Raw genomic sequence first — 18,289 nt, 5'->3', positions numbered from 1 at the left:
AAATACAAATAAAACTGAATTGAATTAAAATCTTATTATATATTGATTATGACGATAACTATATGCACAATCATTCTGTCCTTGTGCTGCAGTTTCCCCTCTGGGAGACCAGCCCATAAAGAGTACAGAATAAGATAGCGTATTGTTACAGGCTGGTGAGAGAGTGAACTGGGTGTAGGTGGATGCATGTCAGTGTAAAACCATTCTCGTAAACAACAGATTGTCACAGACGTCCGTTACAGAAACTGGCACTTCTCTCTGTCTCAGGTGATAATGAAAATAACTTTTGCACGCCTAAATAGTCTTTCACTTGTGATGAGGATCTGAGTTTTTTTTTTCCCTCTTTTTATCTAGAATGACACCGCCCAAAAAAACCCAAACTCTGCACAAACTGTTATGTTTCATTATAACAACATAAGTAAAGCAGATGATTATATTTCTCGATTGCACAAATCCTTCATCAGAACAACTGGATTTAACTATTGCACTTGGAACAGGAAACACACTTTTTAAGGTGCACAATCTCCACCTCCAACATTGCCAAAAGACAATGAACCCAGTTCTGCCCAAAATATGACAGTATAAGTTATCAGAACTTAGAGAACCACAAGGACATCCATAAATATACACTGTATACATAAATGTGCCAAAATATATACAATCAGATATATAAAAATGTAACATGAGCAGAGAGCAACAATAATATATAATATTACAAATAATGTACAGCTAATATATAAAATACATATTCTAAATAGCACAAAATCACCTTGGTGACCACATAATCGTTTTGTATTACCTATTTTTGTTAGCCATTTCACACAATTCAGAAAAACAAAAATGTGCATGAACTATAGGCCTGTATTTATTATATAATGAATGAAATGTGCGTTATTTGGAAGAAAGTCGAGGTGTGACTGACTTACAGTGGATCCCCCGTCTCTCTCTCTCTCTCTCCCCCCCTTGTCCGTTCCATTAGGGAGACCCAGAGGTGAACTGTCCCCCGCCCCCTCCCCTTCTCACACAGCTTCTGTGCACGTCGGCACGCCAATTTGCCAATTCCCCACACAGTGATGTGGTAGAGCAGATCGATAATAGAAAACCGCTTGGAGGCGCAGAGGATTTCTTTTTTTTTAAGTGCTGTCACCCCGTCCATGCCCAAAACCGCCACTGAAGGCAATTATGATTGTGTGATGAAATAGAATCGTGTGACTGGTGAATCATGAATAAACGGAGCTTCCTGTTGACTCATTGGACTACAGGAATAGCTGCAAGGTGTCGTAAAGTGTGGTAGGGGGTTGCCGGATGTTTGAGATCAGCTTTCTTCAGTTTATGTTAGAATCATCACAGTGGATACTGAACAGGGTTACATCGTGGTGAGCAACGATGAACTGGACATTTTCACTTTTCTACTTACAGATAGTAAAAAAGCCAGTAAGTGTAATAACAATAACCCTGAGACCCTCGAAACGTCAGTGAGAATTACTGCTGTCATTATGAATCTCCCTTATTAAATCCAGGCTTTATCACATAACCCAGTCCAACTCCAGATCCTGATGAAGTTTATTCCACCTGAGAGGAGCAAAACAACAAACACACAAAAAGACCCCAAAGACATATTATAGTCTGTCCACTTATCAAATCTAGACCGCATATAGTTACTGTACCCAGAAACGAACATATGATGGCTCCTTTAAATAAACATATTACATGTCTGTGAAGCTGGGAAAAAAAAAATATATATATTTTTTTGGTTCCACATTCTTATCTCTCAAATAGTAGCTAAACTCACTGTCTGTTGTCTAGTGTGTACGTGCACGACTGAACCTTGACTCCACAGGTTTATAAACGTGATATTTTTAAGTGATATCACGAGGTAGGAGTGGCTTTGTTGCAGGCCTATTTAGATGTGCATTTTCTTGCATCCCATTCTCAAGTGCAGAGAGGGCTGTAAGATGCGCCAAACAGGCTCCCAGATGTTGTCGCTTTGGGCTCTTGCATTGGGTATGATGGGCGCATCTGTACACAAACAGATTTTGATGTATTTGAGATATATTTTTTTAACCAGTGTAATAATGATTTATATTACATTGTTTCAGTTTGGCTTGTTTGGGGCTCCCCTACATTTTGTGGTGAGTATTGCTTATTCATTTCCCTTAATTGATGGGTCACTTGTTCTCTGAGTTTTCCCAGAACATAGATGGTGTTGCTTTCTATGATGTGTTTTTGTTCCAGTTTTCCCTCGTCCTTGTTGGGATGCTATTTTTAAATAGTGTGATCCTGTGTGTGTGTGTGTGTGTGTGTGTGTGTGTGTGTGTGTGTGTGTGTGTGTGTGTGTTTGTGTATACACAATGAGAGAATTAAGAGAGGAGAGAAACTGAGGATGTACGTGATGTGAAGTTGTGTCTCCGGCAGATGTCTTGTCTCATCCAGCATGTCTCAAGTTTGTGGAAAGAAAATTTAGGATTCTCTTTTTTCTTTACCTTATGAGCCATGAGATGCAACTAAAAGTTGCTATTATTAGACTATCCGGTGATGAAAAATCCGACGCAACCTGTGGGTGAAGACTGATGCGTAATGCCGTTGCTGGCAATGATTGTGCAATATAATGTTTTTATATGATGATGAAATGGGAAGCAAGGAGTCAGGGATTGACTGCTGCTTGATTTATCCGCAGAGCATTATGCGAACTACAGGGAATTCAGGGGGCACTTGGCTCTGAAATATTAAATATAAATAAATCTTCATTAACTTGGCTATTATTGATGTATGATCTTATTCACTTTATATTTCATCCTTGTCAGCACAATCGACGCATAGCAGGGTTATATCATAACTTTCACTGGCAGAAAAAAACTTTCTTCGTCCCACTCTGTGTCTGTGTCTGTGCGCCTTATCCATTGGGGACTGGACTCAGCAGTAGTCAGACTGTGACACTTAGTCTGTCCTTACTGTGAGCTTGAAAATCATCAGACACGGCAAACAACTATCATTGCTCAACTATTTAATCAACTAGTCGTAGGTTGATCGTCACTCTTTTTTTATGACTGGGGAAAAGACAGATTAACACATTTCCCCTCTTATTGTACACAGGGTCTACCCCGGGGCCAGATGCATCTGCTAAAAACGCCTGCTACCGGTAAGTGGTTTTTTTTTTTTTTTCTGTGGGTAGGCTTGTTTTAGCTACAGTGATTCCGGCATGGACAGACTCCAGGAAGGGACTGCAAGCCAATGTAATGTCCCCTAATAGAAGCAAATGATTATGGAAGCCCATTTCCGCCAATAGGACGAAAAAAAATATTCTTCACGTCATTGAAATGAGAAACTTTCTTAAAACTGACTTAGTTTCTCAATATGTTGACTTATAACCTCATGATTTTGACTTACTGTCTCAAAATAATGACTTATTATCTTAATATTTTGACTTATTATCCAAAAATTATGACTTAGTATCTCAATATTTCGTCTTAGTTTTCCAATATTTTTACTTAGTATCTCAAAATAATGACTCAATATCTCAATATTTCGACTTACTGTCTCAAAATAATGACTTAATACTTTGACTTAGTATCTCAAAAATATTGACATAGTATCTCAAAATAATGACTTGATATCTCAATATTTCGACTATTTTTCCAATATTTTTACTTAGTATCTCAAAATAGGGAGAATCCTAAATTAGAATTGGCCTGTGTGTTGTTCCCTCATATGCTCCAAAGCCACAGAAGCAAGTGAATGAGACAAAGTTTGGCAGACCAAATGGACACCGTCATTGAAGACTGCTTTAGAAGTGGATTCACAAATCGTGAGATTTTAGCAGTTTTGGAGGGATCACATAATATCAAACTAAGGCTCCGGACCCTAGAGAGAAATCTACAAAAGAATTTGCTCGGGCGGAGATGAAATAAGACATGTAGCTGAAGTAGCATCCTTCACTGAGCAGCAGTTACAAATGTCTGGCAGACAGCACGGCTACAGATAAATGCTGACAGATAACTGTGGGTCAATTGATGCGACTGATGGATGGGACCGATGTACGGTTTGCAAAGTGGGTATTCTCAGTACCATAATCTAACCAGACTTGATGTGGACATCAATTGTTTTCGGTCACAGCATCTATAATATATATATAAGTCAATATATATTGAGATACTAAGTCAATATTTTGAGAAAGTTTCTCATTTTGAGATACTAAGTCAAAATATTGAGATACTAAATCATTATTTTGAGAAAGTTTCTCATTATAATGACTTAAAGAATATTTTTTTTCTCCATCATATTGGCGGAAATGGGCTTAGACAAAGGTTGCTGTTTTTTCCATATCAGACAATATTGATAACAATAAATCCAGCAGCAATGTGGTTATGGTGACTCCTAATCCCAGATCAAAGTCTCCCCAACAGTTGGGGACCATGCTAAATGAGACTTTTTCTCTGGAGTATCATCAGGCTAAAATCTTCGCTCTGATAGTAACTTCTTACAGCCCGAGCAACCCAGCATCTCCCATCCTCTGTTCTAATAGTTGTACAAGATTGTCACCATTGAAAATCCCAGCAACTGTTCAGTTATGTTAAAGGTTTAAACCCTGCCTGCTGGAACCTTAAAATGTTATCTATTAGTGGGCCAGTATGGGTACCCCATAAATCATGCAAGTGTTTTCACAAAAGTCCATCAGAGGGCAGTATTACAAAGGATAAAGGTGAAATGTGCATAGACCTGACAGGAGGCTACCTTTATCTGTAAAATAACTGCTAACTACAGTATATACTGTATGTAAAGTCATGATCGTCACTAATAATAGCCTGGGTTATGTTATCTGTGTTTTGCAGAAAAACTTGTGGGAACATAAATTATGACATCCGTGAGGCTGTGTGCTGTGAGAATCGCCTTCATTCAGGGGCAGGGCTTTCGTGCTGTGGAGGGGAGCCTTTCAACCCTGCAAAAGCCACTTGTTGTACAGAAAGAGATGGACACCCCAAGCCGAAAACAGGTAAAAAACAAGGAGTGGAGCTGTTGAATGCGGGGAGTGATTCAAGAAAATGTAGTAATATAAATAAATACTTAATGGCATGGCAAACGCGCAAAGGTTTAGAGTAGCCGCTAACTTGGATTGTAACTAGTTTCAATCTTCATGCTCCAACTTCTTTTAATCATTGGTAATGTGATGTTTTCGTCGTAACCAAGGAAACTGTAAATAAAACATAGCAGCAAACAAGTGCACACAATGACCATGGTGAGTAATTAAGAACTTGAAAATATTTAACATATTTCAGGTGTCTCATCACATGTTTTGTTCCACACCTAGCTTCATATCAAAGACCATTTGTTTTATTTATGTATTAAAACCATGATGGTGTGAAATTTGTTGGGGTCTGTACCAAACAAACATGTTTTCTTAAATCTGGAGAACAATATTTGCTGGCCAGGGCATCTCTGCAGCACTACATTACATCATTATAATGCTGTTTTGTCACACGTTTTACCTTATTGAACTTGCGACTATGCAATTTGCATATTGCACTTGGCCATATTCCCAGCACTGCCTTGTGCCCCTTCTGTAATACATAGCACTTTCAGCTTTTAGTGTGGTGCTGGTGTTTGTATCTAGGACTTGATTTATGTTTGTGTGTGGTGTCTTGATCTCTGTGTACAGCTCTTACTCTGGGTTTGAGCCAAAAAGTTTCAGATTGCTGTGGCCTGAACGCCTTCAACCCTCTCAATGAAATATGCTGTGAATCAACCGTTGTACCCAAACCTGTGCCTAAGGCTGAGTGTTGTGGTAAAGGTGAGTAGAGCTGGATACAACTGATAGATGTAAAACATCATATAAGCATAATAGTGATCACTTTCTAATCCATGCCATTCCTACTAAAGTTTCTTGATTCTTATTAGCTGTCAAGTGTCTAAGTATAACCAGACACCTATGATACTGATATTTACAGAGTATTGAACAGTAAGGACAGCAACAGTAAGGCTTAGCTAAAATGCTTAGAAAGTGTGTTAAAAATATGAATACATGAATACTTGTTTGTTTTCTGATACAAAAATCACTGTTAATACTGCAGCTACACCACAATAGCTAGTAGTTGTGGGTGAGGTACACTCATACAGTTTAAAGTATGATCCTGGTCTTTTCCACAGAGGCTATTGACGTGGACAAGCAGATGTGTTGTGGTAAAAACAGGACGATCCTGACTAGGAAATCCATTCATCACCAGTGCTGTGGAAGTCAACAGTTCAACACTACGAGTCATTGCTGCTCTCCGATAAATGGAAGCCTCCAAATACTAGAAAAAAGCAACTCCAGTGGCTTTGCAAACAAGTCAGGTGCGTCTTAATTTCAACGCCTACGGTCCCTACGCACTCTGTCATACCAGTGATCTCACAAGTCCCGTCACACTGTGTGAGATGAAAGTGATAACATTTGAGACATGACGTTAATAAAGTAAGATGTTAGAGATTGCAAGCAGTGACACGGCAAAGAAGTTGCACCACTTTCATTTTAATTAAATGTAGTATTGATATGTATCTTGTGCATGCGTGGGTGCTTAAAGTGTCATGTTGGCCATGGCGGCTGTAGCTCAGGAGGTAGAGTGGGTCATCGATCCTTGGCAACTCCTGCTGCATGTTGAAGACAGCAAGAGCAAGACGCTGTGCATTGGTGTGTGAATGGGTGAATGTAGTGTACAGCGCTTTGAGTGGTCAGAAGACTAGAAAGGCGTTACCTGTGCCAATTACAAAATGCCTGCAGCATTTACATTACAAGGCAGTCTTTCAAAGAAGTCTCGATAAGATCTAAAGATAGGATCAGTTTTCAGCTGTATATGGGTGAGGTCAACGTTCCAGTTCTAAGTATCATCCTGATCTTTTTTACAGACCCTGTTGATGTAAACAAGCAGATGCGTTGTAGTCCATCTGAAAACCCAACGATCCTGTGTTGTGGACTGAAGCAGTACAACACTAAGACTCATTGTTGCTGTGTGATGAATGATACACTTATGATACATCCTTGGGCCTCCAGTTGCTGCAAAAATGATTCAGGTACATCTGAACGCCATCCCTTACCCCATTAAAACAGTCTCATGTAGATCTGTTTAAGATACTCTCAGGTTCATGTTTAACAGTATGAAGCTCATCTGTCAACTGTGGTGTTGGTGATAGTCTACCCTACTTGAATATGAAGCCCTTTAACTGATTTTAGAATTTTAAAATTCCTGATTTCCTTTATTTAATAATCTAAAATCGACAAAATAGATGCAAACTATCTTAGACACCGATGCAGCTTTGTGGATCTGTTGATTTGTCTAGTTTTTAAGCGAATGTAAATGTCTTAACGTGCAGGATGAGTCACTGACATTCTCCTTCGTCTGGTCTAGATGGTATAATCGTGTCTTGTCTTTTTTTCACCCACATGCACTCAAAATACTTCATGCTTTATCTCCACAGGTGTGCAGAAACAGGTAAGAAACAACCTACTATCTTCAGTATCAAAGGATGACTAACCTCACATATATCTACTATCTGTAATACATAAGTGTGGATGAAACACAATATATGCGTTAATATAATGCAATCCACTACATCAGGTTTGTGAGGCTCATACTGTTTTCGTTGAGAGTTTATGTTGATTTAGCTGGATCACAATAATGTTTAGTAATGTTGTTGTATTGGATTGCCTTGCATTGATCTGGAAGGATCAGGCACAAAGCAATGACATAGTGGGTTGCCCTTTGAGATATTAAATTTTTTTTTTGTTTGTGTGTGTGTGTGTGTGTGTGTGTGTGTGTGTGTGTGTGTTTTAGCAACCAGAACCTCAATCCAACTGGTAAGTCAAAGTAGTTTATCATTGTAACTAGTTTCGATCTTCATGCTCCAACTTGTTTTAACCATTGGAAATGTTATGTTTTCGTCATAATATCATATCAATGACCATTTATTTTATTTATGTTTGGTCTGTTTGAAGTCTCTCTTTCTCTGGGGACTTTCCAGTAGGGCTGCACGATTACTGTGGGAATGATCATTTTTGCATCATAAATTAAATTTGCTATCCAAAACCTATTAAAACCATGGTGGTGTGAAATGTGTTGGGGTCTGTACCAAACAAACATGTAGTTTATCATTCTGAGACCAACAAGACTTTATTTCTGCCACAGACTGACAATCATCAAATCATGCTTAAGGCAGTAATAATCATGTGGTTATATATCGACCCAGTCTAGGTCAATATGGCTGGTTATGCAAGGCAATGGAGATAGGACCCAAACGCAGACAGCTGAGGTCTGAGAATGATTTATTGATTCAGTAGGCTTACAGGCAGCCAGACTGTTACAGCTCCAGGTAACAAAACCACACAGTTACTCACAAGGAGTGAACAACAATGTGTTGTTAATCACCACAAAGCTGACAAATGAAAATAGGTGTGTAGGCGGACAACGAAGATCAGGTAACTGCAGGGCTGATGAGATATGTGAAAACAGGTGGGTAGATGGGTTGGGCTGTCAGGTGATGGGGAAAGAGCGAAAGTCTGAGGAACTCTTGTGGATAGGAAGAGAGTGACAGTGGTTGAAGTGATTGGAAATGTGGTTGGTTGGAGAGACAGAGGCAGAGTGTGTTAACCCTACCCAGTACCAATGAGTTGTTTTCACCCAGTCTTAGATACTAGAGCTCAGGTTTTAGTTTAAAACAGTCTCAACTGTATTATTAGCTGCATAAAATGATGGCCATATTATTTCCAGTATTGAAGTTTTAAAAAGCGCTTGAGTATAACGGTTCAAAAACAGTAAACGATGCAGTAGCAAAAACAAAATAACACTGGTTCAAAACAAATCAGTTATTCTTTTTCCTGTAGTATTAATGTGATGTAAACTGCTTTTATATTTATTATATTGTTATAGTTTTTACTTATCTTTTTTATTGTTTTTTTAAATTATTATTTTCTGTTTACAGCACCGAACTACAAACAAGTCTCTGTGGGTCATCATGTTACAATCCAAATGAATTTCGCTGCTGTGAGAGAAACCAGACCAAGTCTAAGTGGTGCTGCGGCCCAGGTAAAGCGTGTGTTTGTTTGGGTTATATCTGTTTGTTGTTGAAATATTGCATGGTCATGGTGGTAGCATCTACAAATGAGATAATCGCTCACCTGGATGTTAGAGTTAAGTCAGCGGTTAGAATGATGATGGCACTTACCTGTCACATTGACACACTGAGAAATTGTGTGGGAAATTCTACCTGAAGGCATATGATCTAATCAGATTTGGGGGCATGATGTATTTATTAGTTGATTGCACAGGCATGCAGAAAGGATAGCCTAACTGCTGAGAATCTTTTTTTTGTTAAACTAAGCTGTAGGTACAACTACTGCGTGCCATAACAGTAGGGCCTGTGCTGACAGATTAGAGCAGCCACCCACACAGCCCATGTCAGGAGACTCACACGAGTCTGCAGGGCACATCATCTAGAAATTTGGTGTCTTGTGCATTTGTAATGCTTAACTCACATGGTTCTCAGTAAAAGTGGACTGTGAAAATGATCTGTTGATAGTTATATGGATCGCAAAATCGCACGTTTCACTACAATTCCAATGTCTCTATCTATAGATTATGTCACAGACATGAAAAACATATGAATACTTCTTTTAAACTCAACACCTTCTGTCCATTTCAAATCAAAGACCCTCTTCCGTTTCTGTGCACAGAATCAATTCATATGTTAACAAGGCTTTTATTGATTGTACTGTACTGTTTTTATCAAAGGCAAAATCAATTATAGAAAGATAGGGCTAGCAGCAGCTGCAGCAGTTCAGCACATCAGCTGTAGTAACGTATAGCATTCCCAATTTACATTGCATACCAATTGGTACAAAGGAACAAGATGAGAAGGGGGTAACAACCTGGGAATTTAAGAGTAATTTATACCATATGTACCTACTCTAATATCATGGGTATAGTATGATCTGGTGAACAATCTAAGGGTTAGAAGTTTGTATTGAGTTTGAGTGTGGAATTTGCATGTTCTCCTCAAGCCTGCTGGGCTTTTTCTCTGCATGCTCCAGATTCCTTTCACTAGGCCTATCACTATTAAATAAATATACTGGGATAGGCTGTAGAGTCAGTTATTCCTTATCGGGCAGTAGTAATGGAAGGGGAAACCCTGCTGTTTATTCTGACAACATGTTGGCTAAAATGTTGATAACATTCTTAAGTAGAAAGGCAATATTGACATATTGTAGAATTAGTCGATAATGTCATCATTTTGGCAGACCTACCTTCCACAGTCCAGAAACATTGGTTTTGAAGAAACACATGAATGTGAGCTAGTATGGTGTTCTGGCTTTCCCCCCAGCTGTATCTGTGGGAATTTCCAGTGACGTTTGTAGGCTGGACAAAAATTATTTCACTTTCCAAAAAAAACAGGCCTTTTTACAAGTGGCCACATTCGTATGCAAAATAAATGCTGGTTTAAGGAAAAACAGGACATTTATTTTATATAGACTGACAGAGTTTAAGAACATATAGACCTCTCATTCCATGACCATGTTTCTCCACTCATTCATTTTGTTTATTGCTTTAATTTGTCACTTGTCCACATGTATGCCAATCCATGTTTGTTTGCACATTGTATTTAGTATTAGTACAGTAGTGTTTTCTGTTCAATTCAATTCAATTCAATTTTATTTGTATAGCACCAATTCATAACAGAAGTTATCTCAGGACACTTTTCAAATAGAGCAGGTCTAGACCGAACTCTTTAAAACATTAATTACAGAGACCCAACAGTACCACCATGAGCAAGCACTTGGTGACAAGGGCAAGGAAAAACTGCCTGTTAAAAGGCAGAAACCTAGGACTGATACTCCGGCTCTAGGTGGGTGGTCGTCTGTCTCGACCAGTTGGGGTGAGAGAGAGAGACATCCCTATCCGTATCATCTGTTCCTTCCTGTTATGTTACAAGACTGATATATATGAGTGCTGATCTGTCACAAAGCAATTTGGTTAAGGGTAAGGGAAAGATCATTCTCATGTGTGAAAGAAAAACAGTGTTGAAGGTATTAAAGAGGGAATTAACCCATTGTTCCTGTTGTTTTGTTTTGTGAGGACAGTGTCAAGTAAATGCTTCTCACCTGCACTTCTATACTTAAATTCTTAAAGAAGGTGACAGAGGAGAGAAGCAACACTAAAAGGCTGTGAAATGTCCAACAAGTTTGCACACACAAATCGATCAAAGAAGACAAACATCGAAAGGAAAACATTTAAAGCAAAAACAGATTCAGAAGAATGGGTGTGTGAACTGAATGGAAGATATTTCTCACTGAAGAGTTTCCAGGCAGTAATTTGATAACGTTTTCTGCTTTCTATCTCCACCCATCCCTGAGGTGATTTACTGCTGGTGCCTTGTAAACATTTTTGCTCCTTAATGTTCAGAGCTGGGTGTTGAGAACATGGGCCCGTTTTATCAGTGGACAAAAGAGTAGGTCATAGTTTATACTGAATGCTGTGTCTGAAATAATAGAAAAGGGAAACACATGGTTCCCAACCCTTTTTTTCCCAGAAGAGTGTTGTCTTGAGAAATATATTCTGAAATTGCAGGTGCTGGAAATACAGACATGTTATGAGCCAGGTGTTGATTTTTGTCACACCTCCATAAAGTCTTAGTCTTGCTGTCTTCCTCTGAGCCAGCTTTTGCGGACGTCATTCATCCCCACACCCTCCTCCTCCATAAACCCACCCTCTCTCACCCTTCCATACACACATTTCTATGCAACATTAACTCCTATTTTCCTGTATCCACCCCACACTCCCATATCCCCCCTCCCTCTGTTTAGATCGATGTGATGCTGCTCCCACTGTGTATAACCCACATACCCAGGTCTGCTGTGACGGCTGTGTGTCAGAGAGGAAACCTTGGATGGATCAAGTAATGACCTTTTCTTGTTTCCAATGTTGTCAGCTGGGTGGAGACAGGATGTATTTTTCTTTCTGTGGGAATTTCCATTTGTGCTTGAAAAAAGTAAAAGGCAGAATTATTTTTAAGTGTAATGTGGCCTCATGTAACATTTTTAAACAATAAAAACAAGACATATATTTTATATAATCCAAGATTCCAATAATTATTCATGAATTTGAGAACTTCACCCCCACATCAGTGAGTCAAAAACAAGACTGCTATTTTGGTGCAAATTTGATGAGAGAGCCCAAAGCTCCACCCAGCTGCTCTTATACAGCCATCGTAGTGTTTTGTGTCTATCGTATAAAAATCCCTGCAGACGTTGGCGTTATTAACAGTAACCACACATGCTAAAGGATGATATAGAAATTCTCTGGTAAGACTTCAGCAACTTGAGCACATTTTTTTGTGTTTAGATAAATATTTGCATTTGTTTTTCTTTGTTAGGTCTTTATTTTTCCTCATATTTCTGTCAAAATCCATACATATATGTTACCATATGTGAATTTGTATGTGTGCATGACAGTGCCTTGCCTACTTGTGTCTGTATTGCTGCACACTTTATTGTATTTTTTCTGATTCAAGTGTTGCGGAGAGACACCCTATGGTTTGGCGGAACGTGGAGTTCTCTGTTGTAATAACACCTTGTACAAGGACAGAGAAGATGGAGAGGAATGTTCAGAGATCAGTGTTCCTTACAACCCAACTAAATGGACTACATGTTGTTCTCAGTTTCATGCTACACCCGGACAACACTGTTGCGGGACAGAAGTCTATCGACCTCACATTGAAATGTGCTGCGACGGACACAGGTGCTTATGTGCATGTGCATGAAAAGATGATAAAATGCAGTGAAGCATGGAGACCTTTTTTTTAATCGGCCTGGTATGTCGCCGTGTCTGGAACTGTGCTTTTTCCCCTCATATTGTGTTTCCACAGACAAGTGGAAAACAGTAAATTTTTGTGTCTCGTAGGGCGTGAGGATACAGACAAACTTAGACAGGAATGCTGGGGAAAATTCTCTGGAGCTGATTGTCTCCAGACAGGCTTTCATTCCAGCAACTCCGCTCACCCTTTACCTCCTATCTTTTCCTGCCAATGTGTAAAACACACAGAATGACTGTGTCTCGGATTGCTGCTGCTTAAAATCTGTCTGTATCTTATGTGCTTGTGATTACCCTTTTACGGAATCTTCTAGGGGTAGACAATATAATATGTTATTAAAATATTTTAATGGGGCTCTGACATTAAAGAGTTACAGTATGATTTACTCTGGCATTCTGAATGAAGCTGCATTAACACATATTTAAAAACAATCAAATAAGAAAGCAGTAGTTCCAGAGAGAATTATCACTCAACTCAGCAGCTCTTTCAGCTTTTAACCCTAAGGTCACAGTTTTGGTTTTATGGTTAGTATTGTTTGAGCTGGTTGAATTATATCCTACTCTCATCAATATCGTAATAATATATAATTTATTACTGAAATGAAGATAAAAACCTTGATATTTTTCTGAGGATTTGGTGGTGAGCACAGCAGAGCTAGAGGGAGAGGGAATATTGCCAAGAGATACAGACATAGGCGTTATCTGTGTCTGCTAGATCTAAGTCAGCAAGTGTTTCTTAACGGATCAGATCGACATGATAATGTAGTAGTTCTCGGCTGTTGTGTATCAACTTGTTTTACAGTTCTTTTGCCAAGTATAACTTACACAAAGCATTTCAGCTTGGTTTCCGAACAGTTATTCCTCTGTTTTAATTAGTATCTAAAGTCACATAATAGCACACTTTATTTTCCTAACTACTGTAATAGTAGTAGTACTGTGGCTTAACATATCCTGTGTAGATGCTGACAAAGAGCTACGCTGGTGACATAATGACCATGTACTTAATGACCAGAGAAAGCAAATTCTCACCCTCTTTTGAATATAAAATCCTCTGTCCTTAGTGTATAGTAATAGCCTAGTTTTATCTGACTCACCTCATTTGATATTAACTACGAACTGTGTTTCTCCTCCCAGACATCCCAAAGAAAACATGCAATGTTGTGGAGTGAAAGCATACAACATAAGCAACCACCAGATGAAGTGCTGCGCAGGGACATTGTACAACCTGACATCGTTAGGCACTGACATACATACGGCGCGGTGCTGTGGATCCCTTCTGCAAAAAGCACAGGTAGGTTTTATTTTTACCATTATTAACACTGTTCAGGGTCTATGATTTGTGCCCATTTTAAAATACATCCATGAACTTAAATGTACCTCAAGAGATGAAAAGATTTAAAGCAAATTTTGTTGGGATAATCTGATCATTTTCCATCTTACTTTAGAGTATGTAAGCACAATCTGAAAGAGGGGCCAAACAACTAGACAAGCTCTGTCAAAAGTAACAAAAAGGAAAAACAATATTCCTTCAACAACTACAAAATTTGACATGTTTTAAATGGTCAATGCATCCAGCCTTTTGTCCAGTTCTGGAAGGCGCGCCAAGCCGACATATTTACCACGAGGACTGTTCAGTAAATTAGTTTTGTCTAAAATAACAGTATGCGTAAACTTATATCTTATAGCTTAGAGACAGAAGAAGTGCTGCACAGATTCTTACACCAAACTGAAGACAACATCTCTAATCTGACACATTTTTTTTTATTTTATATGTAAATTTAACATGGCATATAGGTATAAATTTGAATTTGAATTTATATTATACCAAAACTCAACCATCTGGTGCACCACTCTTAACACTTCTGCCCATAATCCTGGTGAGATCCCCAACAGTGTGTTATGGATCTATTTAGTTTACATATTTTATGTCGTGGACACATACAGTGATATCAGGGGTCAGATCAAGCATATTTTTACTGACCATTCATATGGTTCATAAAAATTCTTTAAATCTACTTTATAACTAGGATGTTTGCTGCTCACATGAGGACAAGGAGTTGCTCTACTCTGCCAAGACAAGATTCAGATGCTGTGGTCACCTCTACTACAACACCTCTCTGTGGTCATGCTGTGCAGATAAGCTGAGTCCACTACACCAACCAGGACATCATCAGAACAAGATGATTCTCTCACTGAACAACCTGAATGAAACAGATCTTTGTAAAGAAAGTAAGATATCAGTTTACCATTTATATTTTTCTGTGAACTTGGTAACAAATACTGGTAATGAATACATGTGGTTTTGTAAATTGAATGTATTTTCTTTTTATGTCCCTGTTTAGTGCTCATCGGGACTGTGGACAGTGTGTCTCTGCACAGCATCGTGTTCAGGAGTGTGCTGAAAATCCATGGAAGAACTATGATTCCTCTGCCCTCGCCTCACATCCTAAAAAAACCTGATCGTTGCAACTTCCCGAAACTGATCCATGGGAAGACCTACTTCTTTAATGAAGTTAATGTCTTCACTGATTTCAACCATGACTCTATTCTCCAGTCATTTCATTTCATTACTTCCAAGTGTAGTCAGGTGACCTCCTGTTAATCTGTTGGTCAGCACTGGTCAGATCTACTGTTATCACTCAATATTTTTAACTCACCGAAAAAGTAATGACAACACTTTACTAATAACTCATTAGTGGCAGTTACAAGTTACATTACATGTTACATTGCTTTCTGTAACTTCTCCCATCTCGCTCAAAGGTGCCTTTTAAAAACTCCAAAGCCTCCACGCCCTGTGGTTTCACATGCAACCAGCCAACGATTCGGAGGTATTCACTGACCATTGAGAGCTGGCTTAATTGTTTATTATGGTGTGGGTGCTTGCATTGTTATTGTTAGTTATTGTTCTTGGTGTGGCAGCCCTGGACAGGGCGAAATTAATTTACTCTGGGGACCCTATGGAAAAAATAGCTCTGGGCCAGTCTTTACTGCATCATTTGGACTTGTTGAAAGATGTTATCTCATTGTGTACGACAGAAGTACATTTCCACATCTGTTGGCAGCACTGATGTTCATTTTGGCCAACTCAGGAACAACCTAATTAGCAGCTAAACCGGCAGCGCTTATTATTTAAAATGGTTCGAACAATATTTATTTAGAAAAATAAGACGTTAGACATTACTGTTAGAAAATTATTATGTTACAATTATTAAATTAACTAAGAACATTACACATATCAGTAGTTAAACTTAAATTTTAATAAACTGTTAGCAAAAAAGTTGCCAACTTACAACACAGTGACAATACTATTTGTGTATTGTTTATGTATTAGCAATTCATAGTTACTCTGTAGTGAAAATAATAACTTTGGCAATTTACAGTATTACTTTTGAATATTTTTTTTTTTTTTTTTACCACAAACAAATGTCACCCAGTCAACCTCTATCCTTCAGGCCCTCTGATGGTCTATGGCTGCAGGCAGCACTCTAGAAATCCTATCCATACCCACTCCCTCCAACTCAAAACTCCAAAACCCTAGTGATTCCTGAATGTACTCTTACAAGAGACTAACTAGAAGACACAATGTGTAAATTATAACATTTTTAAGGTGTTTTCCTTCTTCTTTGTTGTAGGCTAGCTGCCAACTTTGACCTTGAGCTTCTGCATTAAGCTAACATGTCCCAAACAGTCAGTCCTCAAATAAGAGACGTAGCATTACTGGGATTATTAACTATCCATTACCTGTTACTAAAGGCAGTAACCACTATAGTAAGACTGCCCAACATGGTGCATGACGACATATTTATCTGTATGCTTTATAACACACTATTCATTACAAAAGATTTACAGACGCTACAGCGATAAAAGCTGCAAGGAATATGTTAGCCTGAAAGTAGCTGACTTCTTTGCCATCATGGCACTACTTATATGATTTTCACATAAGCTAACCAGCTATCAGCTAATATGTTTGGTTGTTCAGACCATTTTCATAACTTTATTAGTCTATTTTTTGGTTTACTGATTGTACCCTTCAATCTACATGCCAAATGCACACAAGTCCTACACTCATACAATTGTATGTTTACATGTAAATTGATGAGCATTTCTTTAAAAATATCAGGGATACAAGTATCCCAAATTGTAATTATAATTTCTGTTTTCCTTAGTTGCATTTAGGTTGCCATTTTTCATGTTAATATTATTTTGTACTGTAATGAGGTTGTGGACCTGGTGCCTATATTGAATTTGAACTGTACATTACTCTTGTAATGGTAGATTCAGTTTCTTTGTTTCAGCCACTGCAGATGCCCAACCTCCCCCTTCCTAACACAAGATGCCAGGTCCTTTTGTGTTTTGTAGATTGTGATATCTGCACTTGGCTTTGCACCTGAATGCAAGATCCTGCAGGACACCTCATATGTAAAACACACCAGTAGGGGGTCGGCCCCGATGCCTGCAGTGGGCAGAGGGGTGTGGAAGCACTTCCTGGAGGGCCACACCCCTACAGCAGACAAAGGTGTGTGAAAGAGGTGGTCCTCAGGTATAAATGTTTAGATCTCCCCATGTTCGGGGTCTTTCTTCATCTTTGACCGCTCGCGTGTTGATTGACCTTTTCTTTGCAAAGAAAATAAACTTGTCGGCCGGCAGAAGTTCTCTATTTCATTCTTCACCAGCAGCAGAGAAATTTCCACAACACTCTGTAAACTTAATGTTTACTGTATATGTGAAAGATGGGAATTTAAGCTATAAAAACATTTTCATTTTAACTAAAAATATTTGTAACAATTTTATACTGCACTTTATTTGTAATATGTGACAGTATATTTTTAAATAAAGTTATATCTAATGAAGAACTTGTTGTGTCTTATCTTACATAGTCTTTGACTTTAACTTAACTTTCTTTTAGTCGAAGCTTTTCACCACAATGGTACTTTGACATCACAAGATGTATCCTTTGCAGTGGACTATTGTTTTTTGGGACCTTTTTTGGTTTTGGTTTCATTCAAGCTATTTTAATGGAATTTACAGAAAGTGGCAAAGGAAAATAAAAATGAATGCATGTTTTGTGCAGATACTAGAAGTTGACCGCATTGGGATAATCCCAGTGTTATGTGGGAGGTGGGGAAGATATTCATCAGGCATAAAACAAGGTTTGCTTCCAATCTAAATAAATCTGTATTATAGCACATTCAAGAATCTGAAAAATAGCTGAAGTAAAAAATATGGCCCTGAATGTGAACCCTGAATTGGCTCCAAAGAGGGAGGTACAAAGCAAAGATCTTAAAGGTTTTTTTTTTCAAGTTTATCTCAAAGCCATGCTGCTGGGAAGGAAGAATTAACATAGCGACCTATAATTCTGTCATTGTACATTTGTAAGTATAATATTAAGATAGGCTTAAAAATATATATAACCAATTACTCAGACACAGAGCAGACTTCCTCATGCATAGAGCTGTTCC

General features: G+C 38.4%; 1 protein-coding gene across 2 annotated transcripts; it reads left to right on the top strand.

Annotated features, from left to right (window-relative positions):
• Window positions 1–1,937: 1,937 nt before the first annotated feature.
• On the top strand, window positions 1,938–17,683 carry si:ch211-195m9.3 (uncharacterized). 2 transcript variants are annotated; one of them, XM_051399118.1, is made up of 15 exons: window positions 1,938–2,004; window positions 2,100–2,132; window positions 3,094–3,139; window positions 4,830–4,990; window positions 5,654–5,785; window positions 6,142–6,327; window positions 6,877–7,041; window positions 7,447–7,460; window positions 7,803–7,825; window positions 8,947–9,050; window positions 11,825–11,916; window positions 12,679–12,758; window positions 13,965–14,121; window positions 14,858–15,059; window positions 15,173–17,683. In XM_051399118.1, exons 1-15 carry the CDS (start codon window positions 1,956–1,958, stop codon window positions 15,430–15,432), a joined length of 1,704 nt encoding a protein of 567 aa, XP_051255078.1. In that variant the 5' UTR covers window positions 1,938–1,955; the 3' UTR covers window positions 15,433–17,683. The 2 variants fall into 2 exon arrangements, with proteins under 2 accessions (XP_051255078.1, XP_051255077.1); XM_051399117.1 differs by having other exon boundaries at window positions 12,532–12,758.
• The last annotated feature ends 606 nt before the right edge of the window (window positions 17,684–18,289 follow it).

The sequence above is a fragment of the Dicentrarchus labrax genome, unplaced genomic scaffold (assembly GCF_905237075.1).
Source record: "Dicentrarchus labrax unplaced genomic scaffold, dlabrax2021, whole genome shotgun sequence".
Lineage (NCBI taxonomy): Eukaryota > Metazoa > Chordata > Actinopteri > Moronidae > Dicentrarchus > Dicentrarchus labrax.
This window is presented reverse-complemented; position numbering and strand designations above follow the sequence as displayed.

Excerpts from the sequence above, each read along its gene's own strand:
- si:ch211-195m9.3 (XM_051399117.1), top strand. The coding sequence starts at position 1,956 with ATGCGCCAAACAGGCTCCCAGATGTTGTCGCTTTGGGCTCTTGCATTG. Across the intron at positions 2,005-2,099 it reads GCTTTGGGCTCTTGCATTGG|TTTGGCTTGTTTGGGGCTCC; the intron begins GTATGATGGGCG and ends ACATTGTTTCAG. Across the intron at positions 5,786-6,141 it reads GGCTGAGTGTTGTGGTAAAG|AGGCTATTGACGTGGACAAG; the intron begins GTGAGTAGAGCT and ends TCTTTTCCACAG.